At 39.3% G+C, this 14,332-nt stretch overlaps 1 protein-coding gene across 2 annotated transcripts in view; it reads right to left on the reverse strand.

Annotated features, from left to right (window-relative positions):
* Window positions 1–6,846: 6,846 nt before the first annotated feature.
* LOC146568588 (SH3 and cysteine-rich domain-containing protein 2-like) overlaps window positions 6,847–14,332 on the reverse strand; it is a 40,568-nt gene continuing 33,082 nt past the window's right edge. Inside the window, exons 7-11 of one of the 2 annotated variants that reach the window (XM_085284689.1) lie at window positions 13,129–13,172; window positions 12,874–12,962; window positions 10,487–10,538; window positions 9,028–9,165; window positions 6,847–8,777 (exon numbers count right to left, since the gene is read on the reverse strand). In XM_085284689.1, the coding sequence (XP_085140815.1) occupies window positions 8,679–8,777; window positions 9,028–9,165; window positions 10,487–10,538; window positions 12,874–12,962; window positions 13,129–13,172 (422 nt within the window). In that variant the 3' untranslated portion in view covers window positions 6,847–8,678. Of the gene's footprint in view, window positions 8,778–9,027; window positions 9,166–10,486; window positions 10,539–12,873; window positions 12,963–13,116; window positions 13,173–14,332 lie in introns of both variants that reach the window. The other variant, XM_085284688.1, reaches the window with a different exon arrangement.

Consider the following 14,332-nt stretch of genomic DNA (forward strand, 5'->3'; position numbering starts at 1 on the left):
CCATCTCCAGACATTTTTTTATTTTGTTCTCTAAAAAGTTCGATCTCTGTCAGTTCACAGTCAGACAGACTGAAATGCAGAAATTCAATGCATTGATTCTCCACAGAAGTGGTCGACCAACAAAGAACACGCTAAGAGTGAGCGGTATAACAGTCTGGGATGTCACAAAGGAACACATAGAAACACCTGAGTTTCTTTCTCACATTGGTTAATGTTCATGTTTATGAGTTCACAATCACAGGAACACTAATCAACAACGGTGTTTGTGCAGGACTGTAAGGAGAAAGAACGCCGCTTCCTGTCCAAGTCGTTGTTGTTGAGACCAAAAGAGATGCTTTCAGCATTTACTGCATCTGAGCTGTCATAATTACAGGAACAATTTATTTTAAATTATATCAAGAAATTAAAAATTTTTTTTCCCATGATTTTAAAAGTAGGCCATGTTTCTACTAATAACAAAATAAATATGCAAAGAAGAATAAAATCAATGTTTTGAAATATTTTCCCAAATAAATGAATGAAAGTATATTTTTTGGTTTAACTGGTTTCCCTTTGTCTATCTATGTTAAAATCTAGTTTTGTTTTAGGTCATACAGTGAGGGGAAATAATGATTTGATTCCCTCCTGAATTTGTGAGTCTCTATTTTCTTATGGTAGTTTCCCTTTAATGGACTATTAAATACTTATTTCACTCAATGACACACAATTCAATTCATAACTTTTATGAAATGCGTTTTTTCTGGATTTGTAGTTGATTTTCTGTATCTATTAAAATGTAAGTGACTAAACAAATTTGGTAGGAGATCAAATAATTATTTCCTCCAATGTAGTTGTGCAGAAATATGTATTTAAAAAGGTTTTTATTTCAAGGCACCACTCTGTTGGTTTAAATGTCAAACTTTCTAAATTTACTGAATAGCCTGCCTTTTTAGATTTGGGATAAATATGATTACACTGAGACACTTTTTGCTTTTTGATAGTTATGTTATACGGCAGAATGTCAATGGTTAAATAAATGCAGAATTTTGTAACTGGATAGAAATAAGTAACTGGGAAAACAGGACACTTAAGTGACAAAAAGTGTGTTTACACAGTGATTATGGAGATGGAAACTCAATTTTAAATGAATGAGTAACTAATGCAGAGCTGCTGCTGTAGTGTTGGAATATAACCTTTTTGATCAAAAGAAATTGATAAATAAAAACACTGTCCTTCCAATCCATGTCCTCATGTCCTGCTTGACCTCCCAAGATTTTCCTTTTCCATACAAGTCATGAAGCCATCAGTCATATCAAAGCTACATTACAGCCTGAAGGCTAAACACAGAGAGGTAAGAGAGGGAGAGAAAAAAAGAGATTGTGATCACTGATTAAAGAGTGCATTGGGTGAAGTGCTGTGGAGTTTAATCCTCTTACACCATGCAGCTGTGGAGTGACAGTGTGGAGCAAGAGCCTGAGAGCAGGTGTGGAGGTGGGGTGGATCTGCAAGAGTGGAACACAGTGTTGTGTTTTCATTTGGTGTCATGGGCTTAATTCAGAGAAACATCTGTCATAGGCAAAGAAACAGCCATCTGGAACACAAACCGGCATCCGGCGTAGATATTTACCCCAGCTCACAGGACTGGGGGAGATAGGTAGCCACACCTACAACCAGAAAATACTTTTTCAATAGTAAATTCTTTTAGTTTAAACAGCTTATGCATTCCTTATTATCATTACATTTAAACGATGTAACTATAAATATAATCATTCCTGTAGTCTGGCTGTGAGGGGCTGGTAGGCGGTCATTTCGGGATTATATGCCGTGGACCATTATGGAAACTGTTCACAGTGCGCTGGTTTAATGCTTAATCAATTCCTCATACATAAAACTTGCTTGATCTCCTTTTTATTATGTACTAGAATAACGAGTAAATCACCCAGGGCCTCCCTGAAATAGTTCGTCAATAGAGGCAAAGGGGCATATGTGATTCCTTAAATCTACCATTCCCAGTGTAGCGTGCTTCAAAGACAGCTTTCATGTGTCACCCCCCAGGCCTACGTTGTCTGTCCTGTTCAACCTCTGAGATCTACTCCGAGACTTGCCACTAGACTTAAAGCTCTTGAACTCATTGTGCCATCTTTTACCTCAGGACTTTGCCATGTGATGCTCATTCCTGTCACTAAAAGTGTGTTTGTGCAAGCAGCATCCTGAAAAAGCGGAGGTAGCCTCAGTACCAGGAGATGAGACCATGCATTAAACATGCAGCCTCCGTGTACCTTCTCCATTTTTAATGGTGCAGTTGGCTGTGGGTCTGAATGTAAACACGATTTTAACAATGGGGTGTTGACTGCATATGACAGACAGGAGGAGAGAAACATAGCACACACGACAGACATGCTGTTATTACATTTTTAATGATTTGTAAGACTGCTGTACATATTTTTATTTTGTGTACTTCTTTGAGAACAAGAAGTTTTGCTATATGATAAAGGATGAGATTTAAGCACATGCTTAAACCAAGGATAGTTCTCCTTTTATTTAAAATTGCTATATTCTGCAGCCTATTTTGTTATTCACATAACTACAAGCACACTGCTTTTAATGGCAAGCTATCAGAAAACATAAAGATCACCAACTTTGCAGTTGCAGATGTTTAAATGGAAATTTCTCAGAACTTGGTGCACACTGTATTCCTAGCAAAGCCAAATCCAAGAGATACCATCATTTGTAACTAGGGATGGGTATCGTTTAGTTTTATCCGATACCGGTGCCAAATCGGTACTTTTGAAACGGTGCCAGTGCTTAAATGGTGCTCAAACCGGTGCTTAAAGAATGGAGAACACAAAATTGGTCCAAAAACCTCTCATGTTCAGCTGTTTTTTTGTAAAAAGATATCAATGTTAGCCTTTTCTCCAGCTATAGGGCATATATGGTATCACTCTTGGTTGGAAGCAGTGCTTAAACAATGGAAAAAACAAACTTTGTCCAAAAACCTCTCATGTTTAGCTGTTTTCCACTTTTTCTTTGGTCATTTTAGCCTTTTTGGCCAGGGTGAAGGGAGTATCTGCCATCAAACAAGAAGACAGCCGCATGTAGCTATGATGATGTTTGCTAGTTCACCTTACATGCATTAATGTAATAACGTGGTGAGCCTACTCAACGTAAATTATACACGAAAGCACTTGTTGCAGGCTGCTGAGTTTGCATCTTTTGCTGTGAAGTACAGCCAGACTTTTGACCGCTTCGCCTTTTTCGTCATTTTTAATCTGTAGCTCTTCTCTAAAAGAACGTACGTACCTGGGCCCGCCTACTATCTTCGGAAACGTAAAATGATTGGCTAGAATCTAAAGTGTATCACAGCTCAGGAAAAAAACCCCCACCGAAATAAAGCACTGAAATGTGCGCTGCTTTTCGGTCTGGTTACTGATGGCACCGGTCCGGTACCCATCCCTGCTTGTAACAACAGTGCATGAGTGAGTATAAATAGTGATCAAATTGTAACGTAAGCCACTGTTTGTGAAGGCGTTTTACACACTAATTTAAAGGTTCATACAGTAAGCTAACTCTTTTTGCTGTCTGTAAACTGTTAAAAAGGTTTATGTGAAGGAGGTTCCAATGTCTTCTAAGAGAATTTTCAATAAACAAATGAATCCTACATCCTAGTCTAAAGCTGATAACAGTCAAAAACAAGTTACTCCTACTAGTTGCAAACATACATGTTGCGTTTGCTCAGTGGATACTTTGTAAATAGTCTAATGCAAAACTCTGTGCAGTTATATGAAACATTAAGTACACCTTTACTGCTTCCATAGGAATTAAGAGGGTAACAGCCAGACCCTCCTAATCAAATGTCTATGATTAACCGATCATCAGCAAGTGTCTTGCACCCTCTAAAAAAGAATTCCCAACAAATTCATCCCAAGGTCAAAGAGTACAATGCTCAGAAGAAAAAAAAGAGCTACACCTCAGTCTCTACAGGCCTGAGTTAGCATGTTAAATATTAAAGTTCAAGACAGAATTAGAAGAAGACCGAAAAAGTATAGCTCATTTAGAACTGCTGTCAGGAGTAATCCTCTTCTTTCTGAAAAACATGGAAGCATGGATCAAGTTTGCAAAGCTGCATCTTAACAAACAGCAATACCTCAGGAACAACATCCTTTAGACAGACGAGACCAAAGTGGAGATTTCTGGCCACTACTGGCCACTATCAACTGTCAAATACGGTGGTGGAGGGGTGATGATTTGGGTTGGTTTTCTAGCTACGTGACCTGGGCACTTTCCGATCACTGGATTTCCTCTGTATACCAAAGTATTTACAGAATCAAATGCGAAGCCATGTGCTGGACAACTGAAGCAAATTAGGTCACGCAATGGGACAATGATCCTAAGCAAACAAGCAAATCTACAACAGAACCAAGGCAGTGCAATGGCCCAGTCAAAGTCCAGACATTAACCCAACTGAAATGCTGCAGTGCTGTGCATGAACACATCTCCATACATCTCAATGAACTGCAGCAATGCTGCAAAGACGAGCGGGCCAAAATTCCTCTACAGCAAAGTGAGAGACTGATGAAGTCATACAGAAAACAACTACTTTACATTATTGCTGCTAAAGGTGGTTCTACAAGCTACTGAATCATGGATCATGGGGTGTACTTACTTTTTCACAGTTCTGTACATAGAGCTTTCCAGAAACTTTGTTTTTTAAGGGAATATAGGTGTGAGCACTTTGGCCACTTTGTTTTTGTGCTACGCTGCCAGTGATGCTCAGCACTTGATCCCCAGCTCAAGAAACCACTCTGTGTAAGTTTTACATAATATATGTGCACCACTTGAGCTGACTGGCTGAACTACATCCACAAGGTGGGCTGTTAAAATGTGTAATTCATAAACTGAAGTGATAATTTCATGGTGCAAACCTTCCACAGATTCATATGTTAATATCCTCGCCTGTAGACTTAGTGGAAGTGAGGGATTGGAGATTATTTTTATTTTGTGTATTTGATGCAGGGGTTTGTAAGGTGTCAGCAAGCGCCAGAAAGCTTTATTTTCAACTGACAGTGCATTCCTTTTCTCCTGCCTGCCTTTATTATCAATTGCTATTTTGAGCTTGGATTTTCTTCTAAAATTGGCATTATTGTTATATTCCTTCTTCCCGTCAACGCCCCGTGTGCTGTGTTCATCGCCCCTGCTGTGCATCTGCCCAGCTGCTGCTGCTCATTTTTTAAAGATGCATAGAAGTAAGTGTGAAATCTACAGGATGAGACATGATTGTATAACCTATCACACATTTAATGAGCCATTTCATATCATTTTCTGGGGCTAGGAGCAACCTCTTTTATGTACATGGTGTAGAATTATGGCCGCCCAAACTGAACACTTCAGCATTGATGTTGATGGATGTTGCGTGAAAGCAAAGTGAAAATGATTTGTTAAGGAAGACACGGCCACTAAGCTGTGCATCCTTGGTTTGTTGTTGCTGCTTGAGCCACACAAAGAGAATTTAAAAAAAGGCTTCAACTTCCTCAGCTCATTATAATGAAAGAGAGAGAGAGAGCAGAGTGGTACAGTAAGCGGAGAGCAGTGTCGGAGCACCACAGTCAGCAATTTTTATGAAATGTATGCGCGGCTTGATATACTGCCAGTCGCACACTTTTCAGTCTCCTTCTCTGCAGAGATGAAAATCACATTTGATCCAGTTTGATAACAGAACTGGGTCATGGTTTGAGAAATGTTCCTGGCTCTACAGCAGGGACACACGCACAACCGTAACACATTCGTAGACACACAACACTCTCTATGCCTGCTTAGTATATAGTTGGCCAGCAGCCCCTCCGTCACCAATTAATTTTATTGGGAGTTAATCACATCATTCATGGTCTTTAAGAACAAGCAGTCGTCACTTTAAATCAAAGCTCTCAATGTACTTCAGTGATGTGGCCATGAATGGAGACATTCTATTTGGGTGAATGGTATCAATTTTTTGTGCAAGATTACTCAGTAAATGTAAAGTTATAGCGAATACTTTCAGCTTTAAATAAATATCTCAGCAAGTACTTGTGATCACCAGAGCATGTAAGCTAATCTAATGACTGTTAGGTTGCTTTTTCTAAGTAACACTCTTATATTTTATAGGAGTGTTACTTAGAAAAAGGGATTTACTCCTGCCTTCTTCTCCTAATAGCAGCCAAAATTGGCAGCATTCCCACTGGCTTTAGCTTTGTGTTTTGTAGAAATTAGCTAATGTAGCATGCTAAGGCTATCCATTATAAACACAAGCTTGTTAGCATTTTCTTAAAATCGTTGCTCAAGGCCTCACTAGCAAAGACAATTACAGTTTACTATAAACCTTTAGCTAATATTCATTCGATTATTAATACATTATTGAACAACACAGTCAGATGAGCTACATTTAAATTCTAGAAATTCAAGACAAGGAAGAGGACCAGTCCAACACGCCTGTGATGTTGATGCCTCTTTGCAACAGAGCTGAATCAATTTTTCATGTGCAGTCCATGCTACTTCTTCAGGAAATGACCCAAATCCTTCCTAAAGCACTAGCCCTCTTGTAAAAGTGAACATTTATGAGTTAAAAAAAACAGCTAGATTTAATCTTTATGTCAACATAAGGGTCCCTGATATTTAGTGATAAATGTAAGTGCACTGAGAAGAGTCAACATTTTGGTCAAGAGTTAAAAGCACTAAATTAAAGCAGCAATTTTCTGCCTTTAGTGATAAAACCAAAGAGTCGCAGAGAAATAGGTTATACTACCAAATATTTACTCTCCACAACTATTGCTGACTTCAAACTGAAAGCACAAAATTGGATAACAAAGACAAAAAGACACAGCATTTTAGAGTTCATTTAACTTTATTGAGAGCTGTGAAGGTCACAGAGCAGCTAGCCATGCAGAGAACTAGCCTGGTAGTGCGCATTTAGATTTTAGATTCACCTGGTAATACTGATCCTGAGCCAATTTTGGTTCTAGTCAGTGAGGATAATGTTTAAGAGTAGCATGGTACAGACTAATTCAAGATGTAAAAGCAAGTCCAAATTCAAATCCTTGCAAAAGCACACCGACACACGTGTGGATACACTGGAAATAAGCAGAGTATAAAATAAGGTGAGTGACTAGAACTGTTGTGCATAGTATCTGAAAAGACTTGTGCTGACAGGGGTAGTTGTTAATTGAGCAAAGAGATGCATACATAGGTAAGTAAGACAATAAATAGTAATTTCCTGTAAGTTGTAACTGAAATTAATGCCCTTAGTTGGGTCCTGGATAGCTGCAAACCTCTTAACCAGAGTGCTATTCAGAGCCGCTATATACAATATTTTTAAGGCTATTTACAAATACTGTCATAATTGTATTTACAGTTATTGCCACAACAAAGGCAGTCCGTGACTGCCTTATTGTTTTCAAATGACAGAGCAATAAACCAAGTGTCGTGAGGTGATTTAGTCTTTTTCCTAACCCTGGTCTCTCTTTAATACTTATCACTTATGTGTGCTGGGAGAAACTTGCCATTGATTTAAAATAACATAAACTTTTGAGTGTCTGAGAGACTGAAAGTTGGAAGAGTTTAATAAATCATCCTGGATTATTTCTTTGCTCTGCTCTGTCCAGGAGGAAAAGCAAGCACATCAAAAAGTCCTAACATTGACACCATCCTCATGCTGAAGTACACAACTAGATATGACCGCGAATATTACAGGACATTACATACAGATAGACATGGCTTGGTGTTTATATGATGAAGAAAGCAGATTCTAGTGGATGGTTTTTAACGCTACACTGAACAGAGTGAATTATGAAATCTGTGTGTGTAAAGAAAGTGCGACTGAAGGGCACACTGACAAAGAAACTCCCCGAGGTGCACGTAAAGCATTTGTCACATCAGAGCTGTGAAGAGCACAAATGTACGATATTCCAATCACCGGAGAGCAGTCTGAAATGTAAAAACCTCAGAATCTGTGTGTGTCATTAATAAAAGATGTAGCCGAGAAGACTTACTTTTATATATTATGTAATACCTGAATCTTTTTCTACTCGGAGCAGAAGTGACACATATCCATATCATGATGTAAAATGTGCTCATATAGAGCTGCAGTGTGGACATCCAAATATGGTTTAAATTCTCAGCTAAATCTATCAAATCCAGGCGGTTTAACAGGGTTTCAAACAAACAGCCAGACAGTGTGTTTGCACAACGCACCACAATAAACAGCTACAGACTTTCACAATGTCTCGTTTCCTCTACAAAAACAATGACATTAAGACAGTTTGCTTACAATGTCTCTTTAGGCTTGGACAAGCCTCGACATCATAATTAAAAAGTCCTCTCTTCTTTCTCACAAACAGATGGCCAATGGAGATGGCTATTGAGGTAGCCAGACTTCCTGCACACTTATCCTCTTCCACATAATGCTACATTTCATTTGTGAGGGTATAAAAAAGGAAAGCTGTGCTACAAGAAAAGTAGCTCTAAATAATTGCAAGGAAGCCCCTGCATCCTTTAGGTCTTAAACTGCGGTAAAAAGCAAAGTTGTGAGTTATCTTCCACTCACACTGCTTTCACTGCCACATTTTTGAGATGGAGGCGGGTGGTTGGTGGTCAGTGAGGTGTTGGCTAAACACTCCTGAGTATTCCTCCATCACTGTAACAAAATGAGGGTCAAGGCGAAAGCAGCACCGTCATATTTCTAGCAGACACTTCACAGGAACCAGGCCCCTCTTCTTCCCGCTGCTCAGCCGGAGGAAGCCGTCAATCTCCTCGTTCTTCCCGATACAGATCTGCAGAGGGAGAGTCAGACGGTGAGGAAAGGCAAGAAGAGAGGACAATGGAGCAGGTGGAAGGGCAAGTGAAATAAAAATAAATAAATATATGTGAGTTTCTGGACTGAGGCAAAAAAAAAACAAAAAAAAAAAAAACAGTCATAACATGCAGTCCTCGGTAATCTCAGCAGTTTTTTGCATTCATTTGCATAGATTTTGAAAAGGCTTTCAGCGTGCAAGAGAAACTGTGTGTATTTTACAGTCTCACCTGGGACTCTTTCACAGTCATCTGGCCTTTGTCTCGGTTGCCGTGGAAACCAGTAGTGACCTTCCACACCCTCTCACCAGGGCGGATACGCTGCACAAAGTTGGCCGGAAAAAATCCCACCTTGTTTCTGCTTTTCCCCTGGCAAACACACCCAACCAAGGACACACACATGCACAAACATTTAGCCCGTTAGTCTAAACAGAGAGGAAAAAAAGGTCTGCACTGGTTGTAGTATAAAAATAGATCTCACTCACTGGGTTTTCACTCAACTTTGCTCACTCGCTTAAGGTAAATTATTTCATATCATGTCCGCTTATGTTCCAACACGAGTATGTTATTCAGAGGCAGCTTCCTCTGCAGCCCTCAAATAAGCATCACATTTGTAGCACAATAAGAAAAATGAATTAGAATGAACCGTCACAATTAGCAAGAAATCTGGAATTAAAAAGAGATTTCTGAGTTTTTGTTCCCTAATTAGCAACACAGCCACTAGACCAAAAAGCATTTTTGTATTTGTGAAGCCCTAATCCCCTGCTATTCTCTTCAGAGACTCTGGCACACAAGCATACAAAACCCAGGAATGGAATGCTGGAGTTGCACAACTCATAATTTACCCATTTTGCTGGCTTGGCTGAGTCCTTGCTTAAACTGAAAGCATATATAAAAGGGAAACAGCAGATTTCTGCAGAGTGTAAGTATCTCTTTTGGAAGGTGGTTTGTATGTTTTTTTTTGTTTTTTTTGTTGAAATAACAGTAGCACTGTTTGTGCATTTGTAGCTGAAGTCACTAGACTGTCCTGAATCAGTTTAAACACATTCTGAATGAAGAATTGTACTGCGTTTAAATCAAGTCACAAATATTGTTTTCTGAAGTAATTTGGTTTGTACTCTTTAAGAAGGAAAATAGAAAAATCCAACAAAAATATTTATTTACAGTCAATTTTAAATGAGCCCCTTGATGATCTTTTCATTCATTTAATTGAGGCTTCTTCGTTAACTAAAATTAGCCGCAGGAAAATAGTTCCTCTGCTGCCACCGTGTCGGGTAAGACAAGCTTTTACTTTTCCCTGATGTTTTGTTATGTGAAGATTTGTCTGTCCTTCTGCTGGTCAAGGTTAAAATCGCCTGCCGTCTCATTAAAACACAGACTGCAATCTGTCCTCTTCCTCTTCATGTTAACTAGCTCTGCTAACAGTCACACCTGCCTTACTTCAGGGCTCAACTATCAACTCTGTTACTGTGACCAAACAGCTCTGCTTTGAAAGGAAGTTCAGATGTCGAGCTGAGGGTCCCATGTGTGATTCTGATAAATATATTGAGATACCCTGGATAAGTAAATATGTTATTTACAAAAGCACTGGCTCAGTTAAAAAGAAAGAAAATGTAATGCTTCCGAATGACTTAGTGAATAGATAACACTTCGGTGCATTTCAATATAAAGTCTGTTTTATAAAGCCTACCTTCCACCAGTCTTCATTGGAATCATCTGTCACTTGAATTCTGTCACCAGGCCTGCAGAGAAAATAAAATATAGACCAGAGTGCAGTGAGCTGAGTATCCCTTGAGGAGGATTTTTACCACTTTAAAAGCAATAGTGTCAGGTTTGATGTTCACTTGTAATTTTATTCTATTTTTACCAAAAAAAACCCCAAAAAACCCCCCAAAAAAACAGTTAGTGTTAGATAAACATCCATCAATCCATTCGCTTCCGCTTATCCTTTTTAGGGTCGCGGGGGGTGCTGGAGCCTATCCCAGCTGTCATAGGGCGAGAGGTGGGGTACACCCTGGACAGGTCGCCAGTCTGTCGCAGGGCTAACACACAGAGGCATACAGTGAAAACTAATTCGACGCATATTGGCACCTATAGACAACAGGAAATACAAGATACAATACTTCTGCTGTTTATCAACCCTTATTACAAAGTAAGAACTGGAGGTGGAGGTGGTATTTTTACATTGATGTAAACCATTTAGAGTTTTTCAAATGTCATTCAAAATACTAATAATAGCAGTAAGTATACAGCAGCAGAATAACACTGACCATTTTCAGGCTAGCGTGTGTGTTAAAGGGTTTGCCTGAACTGGAACACTTTTGATCAACCATTTGTGTCTTGGTGGGTTTTTTTTAATGTGCTATATAACGAAAATGGACTTCACTATGTAATTGTTCACTCTTCTATTATGTATAATCCTGTAAATATCACAGCAGCCTGAGACGCTTCTTTCCATTAGTCTGAAGGCAACTGAAATAGCTGGCTTCATGCCGGACTGTGTACTTTGGTCAGTTTTCCATTAAAGTCACAACAGCAATCTTAATAGGCTGACCTAACTTTAATGAGCTGACCTTATTAAGGCCCAACAGTGGCTAAACTTCCTCCGTGTCCTTAGAAAGAATAACCTGGACCGGAAGATGCTGCTGGCCTTCTACTGGCTCCTCAAGTGGCGAGTGTGCTCTACTACTGCCTTGGTGTTTGGTACGCAGGGGCCACAAATGAGAACAGGAAGGGTAATTAGGGTAATTAACAATGCCCCCCCCAAAAAATAAAAATAAAAAAAATCATTGACTGCTCTCTGCCACCCCTGGAGGCCATCGCCAGATCCTTCTGTCTCAGAAAACCCAGGGCCATCATAGGTGACCCCGCCCACCACCTGTTTGACCTGCTGCCCTCTGGTCGGTGCCTCATGTCAATCAGGTCCCACACCTCCAGACTCACCAACAGCTTCTTCCCCTGGGTCATTCAGACTGTTAAAAAACACTAACCCCCCACACCACACCACAGCCCACCCATCTCATTAATCTGAGTCATGGTCTGAGTAACCCTCATCACTCAGGCCGCTCACACACAGACTCTATACTCAGACAGTCCTTTTCACTGCTTCCAAACACTTTGCTCTCCAAAGTGTGCCTTTCTTTTGCTTTGTATATGTATTCTTCTAGTTTGTATATATTTCTTCTGTTTGCTATTTATTCCTGATTTTTTTTAAACTCCTGCACAGTTGGCACTAAGCACCCATAATTCCACCTTACATATACAGTAACAATAAAAGGCTATTTTATTCCAACCAACATTTACTTATCACTTCTGACTTGTGTCTGCACACTTATCAAATAAAATTACAACAGCACAGTCAGCAGTCTCTGATGTCTAATAAACTGTTGCTATTTAAAAAAAAAAAAAGATTAGAATACTTGTCTATCATATAGTTCTGGTATTCCCAACCTAGTAGAGATATCGGTTTGTCTGAGCTTTTACTGTGAGTGGCTGATGCAGTACAGTACAAACATAGACATGTGTGCTGAAATCCCAAGAAAAATGCAGTTAATTAGAGTTTCTTCAGATAATATTCATTAATAGAAACACAACTACTTTGTCTATATAAAGCCATAAGAAACATAACATTTAAGTGAAATGTAAGTGAATGCCATAAATTTACCAGACTGATGAATCCAGCAATGTCTGAACACTTATAACATTACTGAGCTTTCTTAGTGGACTGTTGTCCATGTAAAGAAATTCCTGATGTGCTGTCTTCTTGCACAGAATTATCCTCCAGATTACTGTTGGGTGTAATTCTACACTCAGCAGATTCCTGCATCTACTGACATACAAAAACTCCTTTTTTTTAAACACACAGTGCAGCTGTTTGTCCTTCCTGACCTCCCAGCAAGCTCTCCCTTTCCAACCGAACCATGCAACCCCCTACAATCATCCTGCTGGGCAGGCAGATGGTGGGTGAATGTCAGTAAAATTTTGTCCAGGTACACATTTTCTCATCTCTCGGAACTGAACAATATTGATAACAAATGACACACACACACAAACAGTAAACAAAGGAATTTTACTAACTGCAGCTCCAAATCGTTCTTCTCCTGAGGCAGAAACTTGTAGAGCGCCACATAGGTGTGAATAGAGCGAACCTCCACTCGTTTTGGAGTCTAACAAAACAAAAACCAGATGGAAAATCAAGATTGCTTTTTTGCATGCTTCTCTTGTGGAATCATCAAACATAAAAATATTTTTTGACAGAATGCATTTGTAATAATTAAAAAAAAAAGAAGCTGAAATAACAGAGGAATGCTGACTACACACTTTTAGACTGACCCGTTCTTCTGAATCAGCCTTCTCGCTTTCAGGAGGGGTGAGCACTGGAGAGACAGACACAGAAACCAAAGACAGATAATATGCATGAGACAAAGAAAGGTCACATAGAAAAAAAAAAAGAAAAAAAATCAAGAAAGAGGGGTGGTGTAAGAGAAAGAAAGAAAAGACAAGACACAGGAAGAGGGAGAGCTCTTGTCACTTTGTGGCAAACAAGTAAGGCAGAAGGGAAGGTCATTCACTATAAAGTGGCAGCAGTACAAACAGAGATGAACTCTTCTCCTGGGACTAAAGTCAAAGAGGAAAGATGCAGAAGACACACACTACCACCTCTACACTGTACTGTATATTATGTTAATGTGGTCCTTTAACTCTTTGACATTTATTTAGCAATTGTCCTTTACCAGAAACACATCACAATGTATTAGAGCTGAACATTTGTTCTTTAAATACTCAAACTGTGTAACGTATTGTTTCAAAACATGTTTTTATGCATTACATTTTTTCACTCAGTATTCAGATATTCTATAAAGTTGTTTTAATGACAAATTCTAGATTAATCCATTAACAATACCTATACAGTATCACTTTCAGGACCAATGTACTGGTGCATGTTTTTTCTTTTGTCAGTATGTAGTCATAAAATGTTACACAAAGACCCTACACAAGGAATACTTTGGGGGGGGGGGGGGGGGTGTTTGTTTTTGTAAACAATCAGTACGAGTCTGAAGCAACGCAATCTGAAACTAGAGCCCAGCTGCCAGAAGCAAGGAAAAATGTCAAAACTTAAAAAAGAAAAAGAGTAAACTACATCTACCAGAAGCTCTAAAGCTCACACATGGACATGCTCTGTCTCATTTGTTTAGTGTTAGCTTGAAATTAAAAATAGCTTTAAAAGAAAAGAAGGTGGGTTATGCAAGGGACTATTTCTTGGCTAAGCACAGTGACGTCCCTGGACTCTGGACCAGTTACCCAACAGTGATGAACAAATACTCAACTAATGTCTATATCTGTCCAGCATGAGATTTTAACCAGTCTTTTTTTTTTAAAGGGAAATTGTTACTGAATAAGAAACTACTGGTAGCATGAGACAATACCTGCATCCTACAGAGTATGCACAGGTAGTCCACCTCCTCTAGGATGGCACATTAATATGCACCATTTTCCAGGAGGTTCACCGTGTCTCCCAGCGCAGTCTCAAGAGCTT

This window comes from Mchenga conophoros, linkage group LG8 (genome assembly GCF_057382185.1).
Source record: "Mchenga conophoros isolate Kocher_MC1m ecotype Shallow Benthic linkage group LG8, M_conophoros_male_GT1.1, whole genome shotgun sequence".
Classification (NCBI taxonomy): domain Eukaryota; kingdom Metazoa; phylum Chordata; class Actinopteri; order Cichliformes; family Cichlidae; genus Mchenga; species Mchenga conophoros.